The sequence below is a fragment of the Microchirus variegatus genome, assembly GCF_963457635.1.
Source record: "Microchirus variegatus genome assembly, chromosome: 18".
NCBI classification, from domain to species: Eukaryota; Metazoa; Chordata; class Actinopteri; order Pleuronectiformes; family Soleidae; genus Microchirus; species Microchirus variegatus.
In genome coordinates, this window is record NC_139819.1 from 23,259,012 (window position 1) to 23,275,956 (window position 16,945).

At 43.4% G+C, this 16,945-nt stretch overlaps 1 protein-coding gene across 1 annotated transcript in view; it reads right to left on the reverse strand.

Annotated features, from left to right (window-relative positions):
- The window catches only part of ryr2a (ryanodine receptor 2a (cardiac)), a gene marked incomplete at its 3' end in the record, with an annotated part of 80,749 nt that overhangs the window by 6,372 nt on the left and 57,432 nt on the right, over positions 1–16,945 (reverse strand). Inside the window, exons 86-103 of the mRNA XM_083904675.1 lie at positions 15,644–15,717; positions 11,093–11,173; positions 9,689–9,777; positions 9,467–9,595; positions 9,239–9,343; positions 8,440–8,521; positions 8,146–8,304; positions 7,862–8,016; positions 6,887–7,102; positions 6,528–6,800; positions 5,732–5,938; positions 5,342–5,647; positions 5,148–5,218; positions 3,731–3,881; positions 3,549–3,635; positions 1,527–1,802; positions 1,312–1,442; positions 86–128 (exon numbers count right to left, since the gene is read on the reverse strand). Coding sequence (XP_083760801.1) covers positions 86–128; positions 1,312–1,442; positions 1,527–1,802; positions 3,549–3,635; positions 3,731–3,881; positions 5,148–5,218; positions 5,342–5,647; positions 5,732–5,938; positions 6,528–6,800; positions 6,887–7,102; positions 7,862–8,016; positions 8,146–8,304; positions 8,440–8,521; positions 9,239–9,343; positions 9,467–9,595; positions 9,689–9,777; positions 11,093–11,173; positions 15,644–15,717 — 2,635 coding nt within the window. The remainder of the gene's footprint in view (positions 1–85; positions 129–1,311; positions 1,443–1,526; positions 1,803–3,548; positions 3,636–3,730; positions 3,882–5,147; positions 5,219–5,341; positions 5,648–5,731; positions 5,939–6,527; positions 6,801–6,886; positions 7,103–7,861; positions 8,017–8,145; positions 8,305–8,439; positions 8,522–9,238; positions 9,344–9,466; positions 9,596–9,688; positions 9,778–11,092; positions 11,174–15,643; positions 15,718–16,945) is intronic.

Sequence of the window (16,945 nt, forward strand, 5' to 3'; positions counted from 1 at the left end):
ATATTATATGAATGTCCAGCTGCTCTGAGATTAAAATATAAATAACTCAAAGTATGAACTCAGTGACTGATGACGTCACGCTCACCTTCCTCTTCACAAACTTGTCCCAGTAGTTGTTTGGGAAAGATCTGAAAGAAAGACATCATTCATCTGTTACTGCGATGTTTGTTAGCACAGCGTTGTTATCGTGACGTGGTTACTTCGCCATTATTAAGTTGCTGCTACAACGTTGTTGTGACAACACTGTTACTACAAATTTAAAAAGTTACTACGACTTTGTGACTACGACTTTGTTGCTACGATGCTGTTACCGTGGCGTTGTTGCGACAACGTTACTACTACAACTTCTACTACTACAACATTGTTGCTACGATGTTGCTACTACAACTTTACTACCACGACATTGTTGCTACAACGACTTTGTTACTACAACTTTGTTGCTACGACTTTCTTACTACTGCACTGTTGCTACTACGACTTTGTTACTACAACATTGTTGCTACTACAACTTTGTTGTTACTACGACATTGCTTTACGACTTTGTTACCACAACGTTGCTACTACGACTTTGTTACTACGACACTGTTGCTACTACAACTTTGTTACTACGACACTGTTGCTACGACGTTGTTACTACGACGTTGCTACTACGACTTTGTTACTACGACTTTGTTACTACAACTTTGTTACTACGACATTGTTGCTACGATGTTGCTACTACGATATTGTTGCTACTAGAACATTGTTGCTACTACGACTTTGTCGCTACGATGTTGTTACTACGACGTTGCTACTTCTACATTGTTACTACGACATTGTTACTACGACGTTGCTACTACAACGTTGCTACTACGACTTTGTTACTACGACGTTGCTACTTCTACATTGTTACTACGACATTGTTACTACGACGTTGCTACTACAACGTTGCTACTACGACTTTGTTACTACAACATTGTTGCTACTACAACTTTGTTGTTACTACGACATTGCTATTACGACTTTGTTACCACAACGTTGCTACTACGACTTTGTTACTACGACATTGTTGCTACGACGTTGTTACTACGACGTTGCTACTACGACTTTGTTACTACGACTTTGTTACTACAACTTTGTTACTACGACATTGTTGCTACGATGTTGCTACTACGATATTGTTGCTACTAGAACATTGTTGCTACTACGACTTTGTCGCTACGATGTTGTTACTACGACGTTGCTACTACAACGTTGCTACTACGACTTTGTTACTACGACGTTGCTACCACGAAGTTGTTATTGCGACGTTGTTATTAAACGCTAACTCACTGTGTGTTGATGACCAGTCTGTCCCACTGTCCTTTGATGTCGTCCTCAGACGGTTGTTCTGTGATGTAAAGTCCGTCAAACTCCAGCTTCCTCGCCACTTCCTTCTCTCGCTTAAAGATCACCAGGGGCACCTGCATCACACACACACACACATAGAGATGATACACATTGTACACAGCGCCCTCTGGTGGAGAACGGTCTCAGATCTGTCGTACCTTCAGACAGTAGTATCCGATGATACAGAAGAAGGAGATGACGGTGTGCAGGACGGCCAGGATGCGTAACATGGGCTCCATGTAGCCGCTGCTCTCCTCCAGGACAAACCTGACGCTGGCGGGTTTGTGCGTCTCCTCCACCACCTCCTCCTTCGCCTCCACCACGTCTCCTCCCAGTGGACTCCACTGAACGCTGCTGTCTGACTGACTACTGCTGCTGCTGCTGCTGCTGAACGCTGCGTCTCTGTCCTCAACCACAGAGGAGGACGTGGACACCTGAGCAAAGGGACGAATGTTTGAGATGTCTTTAAAAAAGAGGGAGGAGTCACAGAGTCTCCATGTTTGTCTCTGTAACTACGAGCTTTGACGTCAGAAAGTGGAGAAAAACATGGACACAGTTTGACTTCACCTCACGTCAAGTTCGCTAATGTTTTACGACGAGTTGTCGATTGGTTGCTGGTTCGAGTCTCTGCCAGGTGACCAATCCCCATTGCTTAAAATTGACCCTAGCCACGCAGGAGGGGCCACATGTTACTACGACGTTGTTGCTACGACGATGTTGTTGCTACAACTTTGTTACGACGACATTGTTACTACAACGTTGCTACTACGACGTTGTTGCTACGACTTTGTTGCTACGACATTGTTACTAAGACGTTGTTACTACGACGTTGTGACTACAATTTTGTTGCTACGACGTTGTTGCTACGACGTTGTTGCTACGACTTTGTTGCTACGACGTTGTTGCTTCGACTTTGTTGCTAAGACGTTGTTACTACGACATTGTTACTACAACTTTGTTGCTACGACGTTGTTGCTACGACTTTGTTGCTACAACTTTGTTGCTACGACGTTGTTGCTACGACGTTGTTGCTACGACATTGTTACTACAACTTTGTTGCTACGACGTTGTTACTACGACATTGTTACTACAACTTTGTTGCTACGACGTTGTTGCTACGACGTTGTTGCTAAGACGTTGTTACTACGACATTGTTACTACAACTTTGTTGCTACGACGTTGTTGCTACGACGTTGTTGCTAAGACGTTGTTACTACGACATTGTTACTACAACTTTGTTGCTACGACGTTGTTACTACGACATTGTTACTACAACTTTGTTGCTACGACGTTGTTGCTACGACGTTGTTGCTACGACGTTGTTGCTTCGACTTTGTTGCTAAGACGTTGTTACTACGACATTGTTACTACAACTTTGTTGCTACGACGTTGTTGCTACCACTTTGTTGCTACGACGTTGTTGCTACGACTTTGTTGCTACGACGTTGTTGCTATGACTTTGTTGCTAAGACGTTGTTACTACGACATTGTTACTACAACTTTGTTGCTACGACGTTGTTGCTACGACTTTGTTGCTACGACGTTGTTGCTACGACTTTGTTACTACGACATTGTTACTACCACTTTGTTACCACAACTTTGTTGCTACAACATCGTTGCTACGACTTCGTTACTACGACGTTGTTGCTGCGACGTTACTATGACTTTGTTACTACTACGCTGTTACCGTGACATTGTTACTACGACGTTGTTGCGAGGACTTTGTTGCTACAACGTTACTGCTACGACGTTGTTACTATGACTTTGTTACGACTTTGTAACTACAACGTTGTTACTATGATGTTGTAAGTACGACGTTGTTACTACAAAATGGTTACTACGACTTCGTTACTGGTGAACCAATCACAGACGCTTAATTACTACAGCTGGATAATCATTGTTCTTAGAAAACTACTCAGTTGGCCACGCCTCTTGGAAGTGGACAGCTTTGTACTCAAATGAGTACGGGTATGCTAATAAAAAAGCCAAAGTCAGTGTCTTTTATTTTGAAAGCCAGGCTGATAGGAATGATGAAAAACAAAGTTTTTGATCATCTAAGTAGAGACGTCCCTCTCTTTAAGCTCCATGTTTGGTTTCATCCATCTGTAAAGGAAGCTAATAGCGTCTTTATGCTTTGTTTGTAAATATGAACCAACCCCTGTGGTTTAACACATAATTACCTTGTAGAACAAGAGGATGAAGTTGATCGCAAACGCAACAAACAGGGCCAACATCCTCATGTTGTAGAAGTTCCTGGCAAAGTAGTTCTGCAGAGACAAGAAGAGCGAACAAAAACCACAGAGAAACTTAGCAAACAGAACGCGTGTGGAGGCTTCGCTGTATCAGCGGATGTTTCACGCACCAGCAGTTTCCTCTGGTAGGCGATGATCTTCTTGAAGAACGCAGACTCCTGCAGATCTGGCTCGTCAGACTTGGACTTGTGAAGTCTCCTCACTTTAGGCTTCACCTTCTCGCTCTTTGGTTGTTTCTCCGGTTCCTCCTCGTGTTCCGCCCTGAAATCACAGCGAATTCACGACATTCATGTGTACTTTAAACGTTCTCATGACTCAGAGACAGAGAAAAACGTGACGTGAACATACGCTGACGTTTTCTCTGGGTCGCAATCGGGCTCTGGTACGGATTCATTCTTAAAGTTGACCCGAGCCACGAAGGAGGGGCCACATGTTACTGCGGCGTTGTTACTACGACATTGTTGCTTCGACGTTGTTCCTACAATGTTGTTGCTACGACTTTGCTACTACGACGTTGTTACTACGACGTTGTTACTAAGATGTTGCTACTACGATTTTGTTACTACAATGTTGTTATGACTTTGTTACCACGACATTGTTACAAAGACGTTGTTATGCGACGTTGCTACGACTTTGTTACTACAATGTTGTTGCTACGACGTTGTTACTACGACGTTGTTGCTACGACGTTGTTGCTACGACATTGTTGCTACGACATTGTTGCTACGACTTTGTTACTACGACTTTGTTACTACAACGTTGTTACTACGACACTGTTACTACGACTTTGTTACTACGACTTTGTTACTTAGACGTTGTTCTGCGACGTTGCTACGACTTTGTTACTACGACATTGTTTCTACGACTTTGTTGCTACGACGTTGTTACTAAGATGTTGCTACTACGACTTTGTTACTACAATGTTGTTAGGACTTTGTTACCACGACATTGTTACTACGACTTTGTTACTTAGACGTTGTTACTTAGACGTTGTTCTGCGACGTTGCTACGACTTTGTTACGACTTTGTTACTATGACATTGTTTCTACGACTTTGTTGCTACGACGTTGTTACTAAGATGTTGCTACTACGACTTTGTTACTACAATGTTGTTAGGACTTTGTTACCACGACATTGTTACTACGACTTTGTTACTTAGACGTTGTTACTTAGACGTTGTTCTGCGACGTTGCTACGACTTTGTTACGACTTTGTTACTATGACATTGTTTCTACGACTTTGTTGCTACGACGTTGTTACTAAGATGTTGCTACTACGACTTTGTTACTACAATGTTGTTAAGACTTTGTTACCACGACATTGTTACTACGACTTTGTTACTACGACTTTGTTACTTAGACGTTGTTCTGCGACGTTGCTACGACTTTGTTACTACGACATTGTTTCTACGACTTTGTTGCTACGACGTTGTTACTACAACAATCGAAATCACAGTGGATTCACGACATTCATGTGTACTTTAAACGGTCTCATGACTCTACAGAGAAAAACGTAACTTGTACGTACGCTGACGTTTTCTCTGGGTCGCATTCAGGCTCTGGTACCGACTCCTTCTCCTCTGAGGAAGATCCCTTTGACTGGAACAGAAAAACATCATCAGACAAACCGATCCAACACATACGCCCTGAGATTTGGTCGGAAATGGGTAATTAGCTAATGTAGCTTCAGCTGTAAACCCAAAGCAGAGGCTGTAGACATACCTGATGCCTGCGCCTGAGCTCAGGTGGCGGCGCCGTGGGTGTCGTTGGCGAGGGAACGGGGGAGTTGAGCAGTTCGGTCAGACTGGCGTTGGGGTTGTGGGGTGTGATCTTGTACTGGCCTCCCTCTCTTCTCAAGTCCAGGCCAAAGATGTCCGACAGGAGCTCCGTCTCGCTGGTGTTGACGGCCAGGTCGGCCAGGTCCTCCTTCGCCGAGCTGCGGTCGGACGGCCTCTTCTCCCTGTCCTCGCCTTCGCCTCGCACCTCGTCCTGGGTGGGGTCAGGCATGTTGGCGAGCAGCTCCGACACCTGAGGACCAACACATTTCAAGTGTCCGGACACACACAAAAATAAAACGCGTTTGATATTTGAATATCGACCGTGTTTAAAAACCTTGATGGTCTTGGCGCCCTCCACCAGATTGCCGCCCATGAAGGTGTTGTAAAAGATGCGGCAGAATCCTCGGGCCACGCTGAAGGCCACATGGAGGAGCCCCAGTAACACGGACCAGTACACGGACACCAGGGTGGTCACCATGTCCTTCACCGTCATGCTCTTGATCTTCTTCATCTGCTTCTTCAGGCTCTTCATGGACAGCACCTGAAAAAAAACAGAGAATGAATCCAAACCTTTGTTCCAAATTTGAGAAGGTTCTCTCTTTTCTTGAGGTTTGTCTGAAGAAGACGAGTTTGCAGGTAGCTCAGTGGACAAGAACGCTGCTGTGAAGTTGCTGAGGTCAGTTCTTGTGAGGACAAGGACCTTTTAAAGGTCATCATCCAAAGTGAAGATTGAATGGAGACAAAGGGCCAATTCCAATTCCTATCTTAACCCTCAAGCTCAACCCTTAATCTTAACTAACCCTCAAAACCAAGTGTACCAAGTTATTTTGTCACTTAGAAATGGGACACCCCTTAAATGCAGATACGTCTTCAGACTGTAGGGGGCAGAATAACACCAAAGCTGCGTCCAGTCTGTCAACTCCAAAAAAAGAAGAAGAAGAAGAACATATTTACGTCAGGATTATTTATTGTACTAAATTTGAACCAATTCCCTGAAGAGGTTCCTGAGATGATATGTTCACAAGAACCCGACACACCGACCATTACCCTTTAAAACTAACTATTTCTGAACTACTCCTCGACGAATCGAGATAATATCCATCTAGCATCGCTGCGACGTGACCTCTCACCTTTATCAGCATCATGACGTTGTAGCGCAGCGCTAACAGAGCCATGTACACCGTGGTGACGGAGAAGAAGCCCAGGTCAGGGTTCTCCTCGTCCGGCTTCTCCCGCTCGCTCTCCTCTTTCGCCGCCGAGCGCTCGCCGGCGTCGGACATCTGCGCCGCCAGCTGCATTTCGAAGATGGTGTCCTCGCAGAAGTTCACAAACAGCTCCATCTTCTCCTTCTCGCCTCCCTCGTTCACCACGTCGAAGATGAACTGACGCTTGGATTCTTTGACCTGCGGTGGACGGAAGGTGGACCAGTGAAAAAGGGATCACGGGGCAGACGTCGCGTTCAGGGACTCGTACCGTGAACCGTCTTTACCTGAGGTTTCTCCCACTGCGTCCGGCTGGACTCGCTGATCTCAAAGTAAACCCGCTCGATGCGCTTGGCGCTGCCCATGATCTCGATCCGGCCCAGGTAGGGTTGGAAGTAGTTGAGGACGCTCTCGGCCAGCTCCAAAAACGTCTGCAGACGAGTGTCGTGAGGCATGTGCTCCGACAGGTTGGTCAGCAGAACCGCCACGTTGAACCCGATATCCTGTTACCAAGACACGTTACAGAGAAGATTCGAACAGGAGAGTCGAGTAGAACCTTGGATTAGGTCCTAGGACCTAGTCCCAAATAACTGTTAGGAGGCTAAGGGTGAATTCCAATTCCTTTCTTAACCCTCAATCGCAAAAATGCTCTCCCTCTAGTACAAGTGCTGTCCCGATTCTCAGAAAAATTAAGTTGAGGCCAAGTTTAAGGGCTGTATCGCCCTCAATATTGAGATTTTCCGAGACCACCCTTGGGAGCAAGGACTACCCAGAATGCATTGCGTGTTTTCACATCACAAAGACGGAGCTGAAAGTGGTGAAACGAGTATGCTGCAAATGAAGTATTTTCTTTGTTAATAGAGATATAAAAATGATCTTAGTTTAGGCCCATATTATGGATTACTGACGTCATTGTTGCCTAACATTTATTTTTATTTTACCATCTTTTGTCAATAGTCGGCCGGTGTGGTTTACTTTTCAATAAGCCGTGGTGTGTGGTAACTGTCAGCTGAATATTTGTATGAGTATCATCTTATAACTAACTGATAGGTTGTTACGGATGACGTAAATGTCTTCTTCTTTTGTTGACAGACTGGACGCAGCTTTTTGCGTTATTCTGCCCCCTACAGTCTGAAGACGTATCTGCATTTAAGGGGTGTCCCATTTCTAAGTGACAAAATAACCCTCAACACTTGGTTTTGAGGGCCAGTTAAGATTAAGGGTTAAGATAGGAATTGGAATTGGCCCTAACAGAAGTTTACCTTAGCGGGTTCATGAAAGCGCTCCACGAATTCTTCGTAGTCCACTAATTCGTTCTCGTCGGTCTCAGCACAGGAGAGCAGGAACTCGGTCTCAGACTGGGTGTAGTGTTTGTGGCTCTCCATGGCTTTGTGGAAGTCCCTCTTTGAGATGACACCTGTTGGAAGGATTCGCACATCGTCAAACCCCAAAACTCGTGTCTACTGACCCAAAGACTAAGACCCCGTCAACAAGGGACCAGACAAACCCGGATCAGTTCGATGATCGAACGTTTCGAGAGGTTTACCTTTTCCGTCAGGATCGTACTCCTTGAAGGCATCAGAGGAGGTCAGATCTTTGAGCTTGAGGAACATGTCGAAGAACTTGAGGATCATCTCCACGTTGTTGGACGACTCCACCAGCATGTCCACCATCTGCTTCCCAATCGTCCCGTTCACCACGTTACCTGACGAAACAGAGTGAACCGTCTACAGAAGAAGAACTAGACGACATGGCTACAAAGCTAACATCCAAGATGATCCAAAGCCTGAGGTTCTACTGGTGGTTTTTTTACTTTTTTGAGTCTAAAGAATGTCCTTACCTTCCAGCATGGACAGCAGCATGACCACCATGTCTTTCTGCAGATCCATCAGCTCCTTCAACAAATCGATCTGACTGGAGTCCTGAGTTTGAAGACACATGAGACATTTAGGCTGAATTCCAATTCCTTGCTTAACCCTCAATCTCAAAAATGCTGTCCCGATTCTCAGAAAAATTAAGTTGAGGCGAAGTGTAAGGGCTGTATCGCCCTCAATATTGAGATTTTTCCGAGACCACCCTTTGGGAGCAAGGGCTACCCAGAATGCATTGCGTGTTTTCACATGAGAAAGATGGCGTCGAAAGCAGCGAAGCGAGTGCGATACAAATGAAGTATTTTCTTTGTTAATAGAGATGATGAATAAAAATGATCTTAGTTTAGGCCCATATTATGGATTACTGACGTCATTGTTGCGTAACATTTATTTTTATTTTACGATCTTTTGTCAATAGTCGGCCGGTGTGGTTTACTTTTCAATAAGTCGTGGTGTGTGGTAACTGTCAGCTGAATATTTGTATGAGTATCATCTTATAACTAACTGACAACCTAATAACTTGACTGAAATAAAAGAATAAATAAATAATCCTGACGTAAATGTCTTCTTCTTCTTCTTTTTTGGAGTTGACAGACTGGACGCAGCTTTGGCGTTATTCTGCCCCCTACAGTCTGAAGACGTATCTGCGTTTTAAGGGGTGTCCCATTTCTAAGGTTTAGATAGGAATTGGGCCTTATACTTAACTAAAACTGTGAAAAAAATAAATAAATAAATAAAATCACACAGAGTTTTCTGATCTTCACTCACCTGAGACAGTTTCATCTGCATGTGAGCGAAGACGTGGAGGAAACCGACCACGGCGTCCCAGAGACGACTGTGAGCCAAACTCTGCTGGTTTCCCGTGCACGGACCCTGCAACGCCACGACGACCAGGACACGTTTGACTTTAACATCGACGTAAATGACCGTTCTTCTCACAAACACGTTTAAAAACTCAAACTGTGATCATATTAAAAGATTAAAAGTGAAGTGTACCTGGATGTACTCGGTGAGAGTGTTGAAAACCTGCTTGGCCACATTTATGGCCTTAGAGAAATTCCTCTGTCCCTGTTCGTCAATAACGTCCTTCCCAGAGTAATACCAGTAGAAATCACTGATGGACTCCTGGAGGAATAAGAAAATAATCATTTAAAAACATTTTATTTGTTATGACATAATAATAATAACAGTAATGAGGCAGCGGTGGCAGAACCTGACCTGTACTCTGAGGAGATAGTCCACAGTGGAGATGATGATGTTCACGGTCGTGTTGTTTCCCGTTTGTGTCCTTAAGTAGTTCTGGAAGTCTTAAACAGGATATTACAACAAACGTGGAGTGATTTTTTTCATTTTTTCATTTCACAACAGGATTTCCACACGTGGAACCATGACACCAACACAGACGACTATACCCCAACCAGACACCAGGAGGCGACGCAGGGGTTTGGTTTCACTTTGGGGAACTGTCATGTCTTCCAATTTCAATTTTAATTTTATGAGGTAGATATTACGGACACAAGTGGCAGCCATTTTGGAATCCTATGTCGAGGGATGTGAGTTGCTCCAACTTTCAGGAAAATTTAATTTAAAGGGCGTTCCTCTAACAGCCACTGGATGTGTATCGCACCATTAGTGTGGGGTAAAGGTTATTGCTAAGGTTGAGAGCAATTTTAACTAGCCAGCTAGATTATTTAAGCCTCTAACAGTTGTTGAATGTGTATAAAGGGCATCATTTTGGGTAAATATTAGCGGCTTAAGGTAATTTTACCTAGCTAGCTAAATTAATCTAGCCCCTAACAGTTGTGGAGTGTTTATGAAGTGGCATCATTTGGGGTGAATATTAGCGCCTTAAGGTAATTTTACCTAGCTAGCTAGATTATTTTATCCCCTAACCGTTGTTGAATGTGTATAAAGGGCATCATTTTGGGTAAATATTAGCGCTAAAGGTAATTTTACCTAGCTAGCTAGATTATCTTAGCCCCTAACAGTTGTGGAATGTGTATAAAGGGCATCATTTTGGGTAAATATTAGTGGCTAAAGGTAAATTTACCTAGCTAGCTAAATTAATCTAACCCCTAACAGTTGTGGAATGTGTACAAAGGGCATCATTTAGGGTAAATATTAGCAGCTAAAGGTAATTATACCTAGCTAGCTAGATTATCTTAGCCCCTAACAGTTGTGGAGTGTTTATGAAGTGGCATCATTTGGGGTAAATATTAGCGCCTAAAGGTAATTTTACCTAGCTAGCTAGATTACTTAGGCCCCAACAGTTGTTGAATGTGTATAAAGGGCATCATTTGGCTAAATATTAGTGGCTAAAGGTAAATTTACCTAGCTAGCTAAATTAATCTAGCCCCTAACAGTTGTGGAGTGTTTATGAAGTGGCATCATTTGAGGTAAATATTAGCGGCTAAAGGTAATTTTACCTAGCTAGCTAGATTATGTTAGCCCCAACAGTTGTCGAATGTGTATAAAGGGCATCATTTAAGGTAAATATTAGCAGCTAAAGGTAAATTTACCTAGCTAGCTAGATTATTTTAGCCCCTACCAGTAATGCATTGCATGGAAATACACAGTGGTCATTTAGCAGATCATTTAGCACATTGGTCATTTTTCACACACCTGAGTTGTGTCCTTCACAGAGCAGCTGCAGGAAGCGGAAAAGGTCACAGGTGAACTCATCGTCCTGCATGACCTTCTCACCTGGTCAGAGAGAAGAAACACACACACAAACACACACAAACACACACAGCAGGACCCCATGCAGGCACACGTATGCACAAGCACATACATGGGTTTGCACAAACGTACACACCACAGCGGGAGCATGTGCAAACACACACACACACACACACACACACACACACACACACACACACACACACACACACACACACACACGTTCATGTGAACAGACACACAAACACATAAAGAAGTCAGAACAACAAGCAGGACAAAGAGACAAGAAGACGGAGAGTGAAGAAGAACTTTTAAAAAGGACAGAAAAAATGTGAATAAATCCTCAGTTTCTGCTGTCAGTGAAAACACTTTTATCTCACACACACACACACACACACACACATTCTTTCTTGTACTTGCTGCACACTGAGGACCAGCATTTCCACTTTATAAATCAACACCATTACAAATATCTACTTCACAAATGACAGCTATAAAGAACTACTGGGTGCAGTACCATAACATGTCTGCAGGTGGAGCCCCAGAGCAAAAAATGTGTGAAACACCAGGGCTGGAAAACAGGTTTTTTGTAACCAAATTGAGGACCTAAAATAAGAGTATAGCATGTTTACAACCTAAGGAAGTGATTTCAATGAAGACAAAGTGAGGACCGGACAAAATGTCCTCACTTTGTAAAAATGACCTCACTTTGTTGGTTAAAAACCCCTCACTGGTCCTCAGTATGCTGCAAGTACACAACACACACACACACACACACACACACACACACACACACACACACACACACACACACACACACACACTTGGATGAGCAGTGGGCAGCCACAGCGCTCGGTGATTGGACTGAGGTGCACTGGTCTTTAAACTGCAGCATTTTACAGTCGGCACTGGATTCACGCTCTTTAGTTTGAGGCCGTTTTATGCGTTTGGAGGAAATAAATATTACAAATATTTCAGGTTCACGTTTACGTTGTGATTTCTGCACAAAAAGAAGAAGAAGAAAAAAACCCCAAGAGGAAGTTAAGCGTCCACTGCTCTGACTGGGGCTAAAATGCTGCGTTGTACCATGCAAAAGGAAACCGTCGGTCAGAAGAGGTTCAGATGAGACACTTTCACAATAACTGCGTACAATCACAACATGAACATCGACAGAATACGTCAATCAAGGATGTGACGACAGAGGAGGAAAATCTGTGAAACAAGACTGAAAGTGCACCTTTTTATTATTATTCTTAATCTTAAAGGGATAGTTGGGAATTTTGGACATAAGACCTATTTTCCAACTCAGCCGGTGTGATGGAGACGTCTGGAGACGTTTTCAAGAAATTTCATTCAGTTCTTCTAGTTGCTGAGTTCGCTGATGCTATGGCTAGCGCAAGTCAATGGTACAAGTTAGCATGGCATTAAAAACACTCATACCGACTCCACAGTGCACCAGAGGCAAATCGATTGTAACGGCAGACTATCGATGTACATATCTGTGTTGATAGAATAATATTTTAAACAAAACTAACCTCGCATCGCATGAATTTTTGAGGGACTACTTTCTCAGCACTATACTTCCGTCAGCGGAATCAGTCCGCCGCTGCCATAGCCTAACAGGAAGTATGACACGCCGCTGCCATAGCCTAACAGGAAGTATGACACGCCGCTGCCATAGCCTAACAGGAAGTATGACACGCCGCTGCCGTAGCCTAACAGGAAGTATGACACGCCGCTGCCGTAGCCTAACAGGAAGTATGGCACGCTGCTGCTGCTGCTGAGACATAAATCCTTCAAATTGCAAGGTTGGTTTTATTTCAAACATTCTATCAACACAGATATGTACATTGATAGTCTGCCGTTACAATCGATTTGCCTCGGGTGCACTGTGGAGTCGGTATGAGTGTTTTTAATGCCATGCTAACTTGTATCATTGACTTGCGCTAGCCATAGCACCAGCGAACTCAGCAACTAGAAGAACTGAATGAAATTTCTTGAAAACGTCTCCAGACGTCTCCATCACTGGGCTGAGTTGGAAAATAGGTCTTATGTCCAAAATTCCGAACTATCCCTTTAAAATCTAAAGTTCAGTCGCCTGAACAAAAGCAGGGCTACGAAGTCTTCAACGCGACCTACGACACTTATATTACGCTACACAGGAAGCAGCATTTACAGACCGGTTGCGTCTCAGTGGCAGAATGAAGCTGCTTTAAAAGCTTCCATCCATCTCTAAGCAATCTTTATCAAGTCATCCTAACCTGGATCACGTCGTACGCAGATGACATAATGATTTAAAGCAAAGAGGTCCAAATTTAAACAAATATAAAGGTCTTTAAAACATGAAATATTTACATTTAGAGCCAAAAATGTTACTATGAGAGTATAGTACACGGGTGTAATGATATGTGTATTTGTGGGACTTTTCACTACACAACAGAACACCATAACCATCTCCATTAACAACAACAACAACAAATCACATGACTGAAGGGGGGGCGGCAGACGAGGGTTGGTGTGGGGTTAAATACTCCATATAAAGTAGTATTTGAAATGTGCCAGATACTGTGCAAATCCTGAGAGGGAGGCAAAGATGGCAGCTAAAAACGACTACATGGTTTGTTTTATCACAGTATCCTCGCTGTAGAAGACTGACGGGACACCGTTTTATACCCAAACTCGGACCAACTACAAATCGACGCAGGGAGGCGACTTGCACTTGGTCTCGACTGGAAAAAGAAACAGAACGAAGGGAAAGAAGGAAAAACAAAAGCAGAGCTGGGAACGTTAACGCTGTCAACGTTAAAAGGAGCTAAATGGCGCTAAAGGAGCTAACGCAGCTAACAGAGCTAACGAAGCTAAAGGAGTGAACGCAGCTAACATCGCTAAATGAGCTAACAGGGTGAACGCAGTTAAAGGAGCTAACGCAGCTAACGGAGCCAAAGGAGCTAACACAGCTTACGGAGTTAAAGGAGTGAATGCAGCTAATGGCGCTAAAGGAGCTTACTGAGCGAACGCAGCTAAAAGGAGCTAACAGAGCAAACGCAGCTAAAGGAGCTAACGGAGCCAAAGGAGCTAACACAGCTAATGGTGCTCAAGGAGTCAATGCAGCTAACAAAGCTAAAGGAGTGAACGCAGCTAACGGCGCTAAAGGAGCTAGCACAGCAAATTCAGGTGAAGAATATAACAGAGCGAACACAGCTAACGGCGCTAAAGGAGCTAGTGCAACTAGCGGAGCTAAAGAAGTGAATGCAGCTAACGGCGCTAAAGGAGCTAGTGCAACTAGCGGAGCTAAAGAAGTGAATGCAGCTAACGGCGCTAAAGGAGCTAACGCAGTTAACTAAGTGAACGCAGCTAGAGGAGCTAACGCAGCTAATGGCGCTAAAGGCACTAACGCAGCAAACGGAGCTAAAGGAGTGAACGCAGCTAATGGCGCTAAAGGAGCTAACGCAGCTAAAGGAGCTAACGTAGCTAACTGCGCTAAAGGAGCTAACACAGCTAACGGCGCTAAAAAGGATCTAACGGAGTGAACCCAAAAAAAGGAGCTAACAGTGCTAAAGGAGCGAACGCAGATAACTGAGCTAACTGGTAAACAGCGCCTGGACTTCGGTGCCGCGGCACGTACACATGACTTCACGTGCGTCTTTTTCTGGTCAGTGGTCATGGAAACGTGTCATGCGCTAACGTGCATTAGCGTTGACGCTGTTAACGTGCCCAGCACTAAACAAAAAGACGAGGTTTGAAAAGGTCTAACACTCAGGACCTGGACAGAACTGGACACAACAACTGACCAACCGCAGTGAGAGAGAGAGGGAAGAGGAGGAAGAGGAGGGGAAGAGGGAAGAGGAGGAAGAGGAGGAAGAGGAGGGGAAAGAGGGAAGAGGAGGAAGAGGAGGGGAAAGAGGGAAGAGGCCAACCAACACACAAGAAAATGGCAGAAGGTATAATTACCACGCTCATGACTGATGACTGAGGAAGGGAGGAAAGTGCAGTAAAAAACAAAATGAGAAAAGGAAAACAAGGAAGGAAAGTGAGGAAGGAAGGAAGGAAGGAAGAGCTGTGAGAACTCCGAGTTTAGTTTGGTCAACATTGAACAAAAAGGAAAAAATAAATAAATCATAAAAGACTAAATAACAGAAAACACAGCTGAGTTAACGTTAATGTTACCGTCGTCCTGATTTTTAGTTCTTTCCGTCATCAGCATCAAGAGATCAGTCATTATAACAGTGAACAGGTAACGCACGTGTGTGTGTGTGTGTTTGTGTGTGTGTGTGTGTGTGTGTGTGTGTGTGTGTGTGTGTGTGTGAACGGCTGGTTTAAACCAAACAGAACAGGCAGAACCAAAGTGATGACGGGGGGGAAACGAGACAAAGCAAATGAAAGAATGATGAGAACTCTTTTTAAGCTTCAGTGACGACGTGTTCGATGATCGTTTGTTTCGTCTGTTGATGTAAATAAATAAATAAATATAAATATAAATATAACGTGTCCCACCTGATCCTTCCTCCGTCACCATCCCCAGTCCTTCAGCTTTGTTCTGCCTCTCAAAGGCGTTTAGATCCAGGACACTGAAACACACACACTTTTGATTAAAGCTGCTGTCGCTGAGCTAATGTTAACGCTAATGAGCTAATGTTTGGCTAACTTCCCGCAAGAAACACACATTCTAAATCAGTGGAAGTGGTGAGAATATGAAGCTGTTTATAACTTAATAATGTGTTGCTAATGTTAGTTAAACATTAGTTCCTTTTGCCCGTCCTGACTTAGCTATTTTAGCTAACTTAGCTTGTAAAGTTAATATGACGCTAAAGTGTCATTGGTCCTAATCTTGGTGTCCTACTTTGCTGCCTAAGCTAGTTTGTATAGCTAAACACTTGCTGCTAACTTTAGTGAAAACATAATGCCTAAGCTAACTTAGCTCGTATAACTAATATTAAGGTGCTAATATAAGTTAAATCATGTTCCTGATTAGCCGCTGTGACTTAGCTTATTCAGCTAACTTGGCTTGTAAAGTTAATGTGTTGCTAAAGTGAGATAAACTTTGGTCCAGATCACAATAAATGTCTACGTTAGCTTGAATAGCTAATAATGTGTTGCTAAAATTAGCTAAACCTCAGTCTGCATTAGAGGCTGTGACTAAGCTACTTATGCTAACTTGGCTTGTAAAGATAATAATATTTTATTAATGTGAGACAAAGCTTGGTTCCTGATAGCCAGCTCTGACTTAGCTACTTTTGCTAACTGGACTTAATAAAGATAAACATTGGCCCTGACTACTAGCTCACTTAGCTCACATAACTAATAATGAGGTGCTAATATAAGTTAAACCATGTTCCTGATTAGCTGCTGTGAGTTATCTAATTCAGCTAACTTGGCTTGCTAATAATGTGTTGCTAATAATGTGTTGCTAAAATTAGTTAAACCTTGGTCTGTGCATTAGTGGCTGTGACTAAGCTACTTTAGCTACTTGGCTCGTAAAGATAATACTATTTTATTAATGTGAGCCAAAGCTTGGTCCTGATAGCCAGCTCTGACTTAGCTACTTTTGCTAACTTGGCTTGATAAAGATAGTAATGTTTTACTCATGTTTAACAAAAGCTTGTATTTGAGATTAGCTGCCTTAGCTCGTAAAGCTAGCAGTGTTTAGATAACCTTATAAACCTCGGCCCTGACTACTAGCTCACTTAGATACTTTTGCTAATTCAACCTGTAAAATGTGGCTGGTTTAGCTCCACCTGGTGTCTCCACATGTGTTTTAAAGACTTCATTCATAGTTTCACCACTTTTGTTATTAAA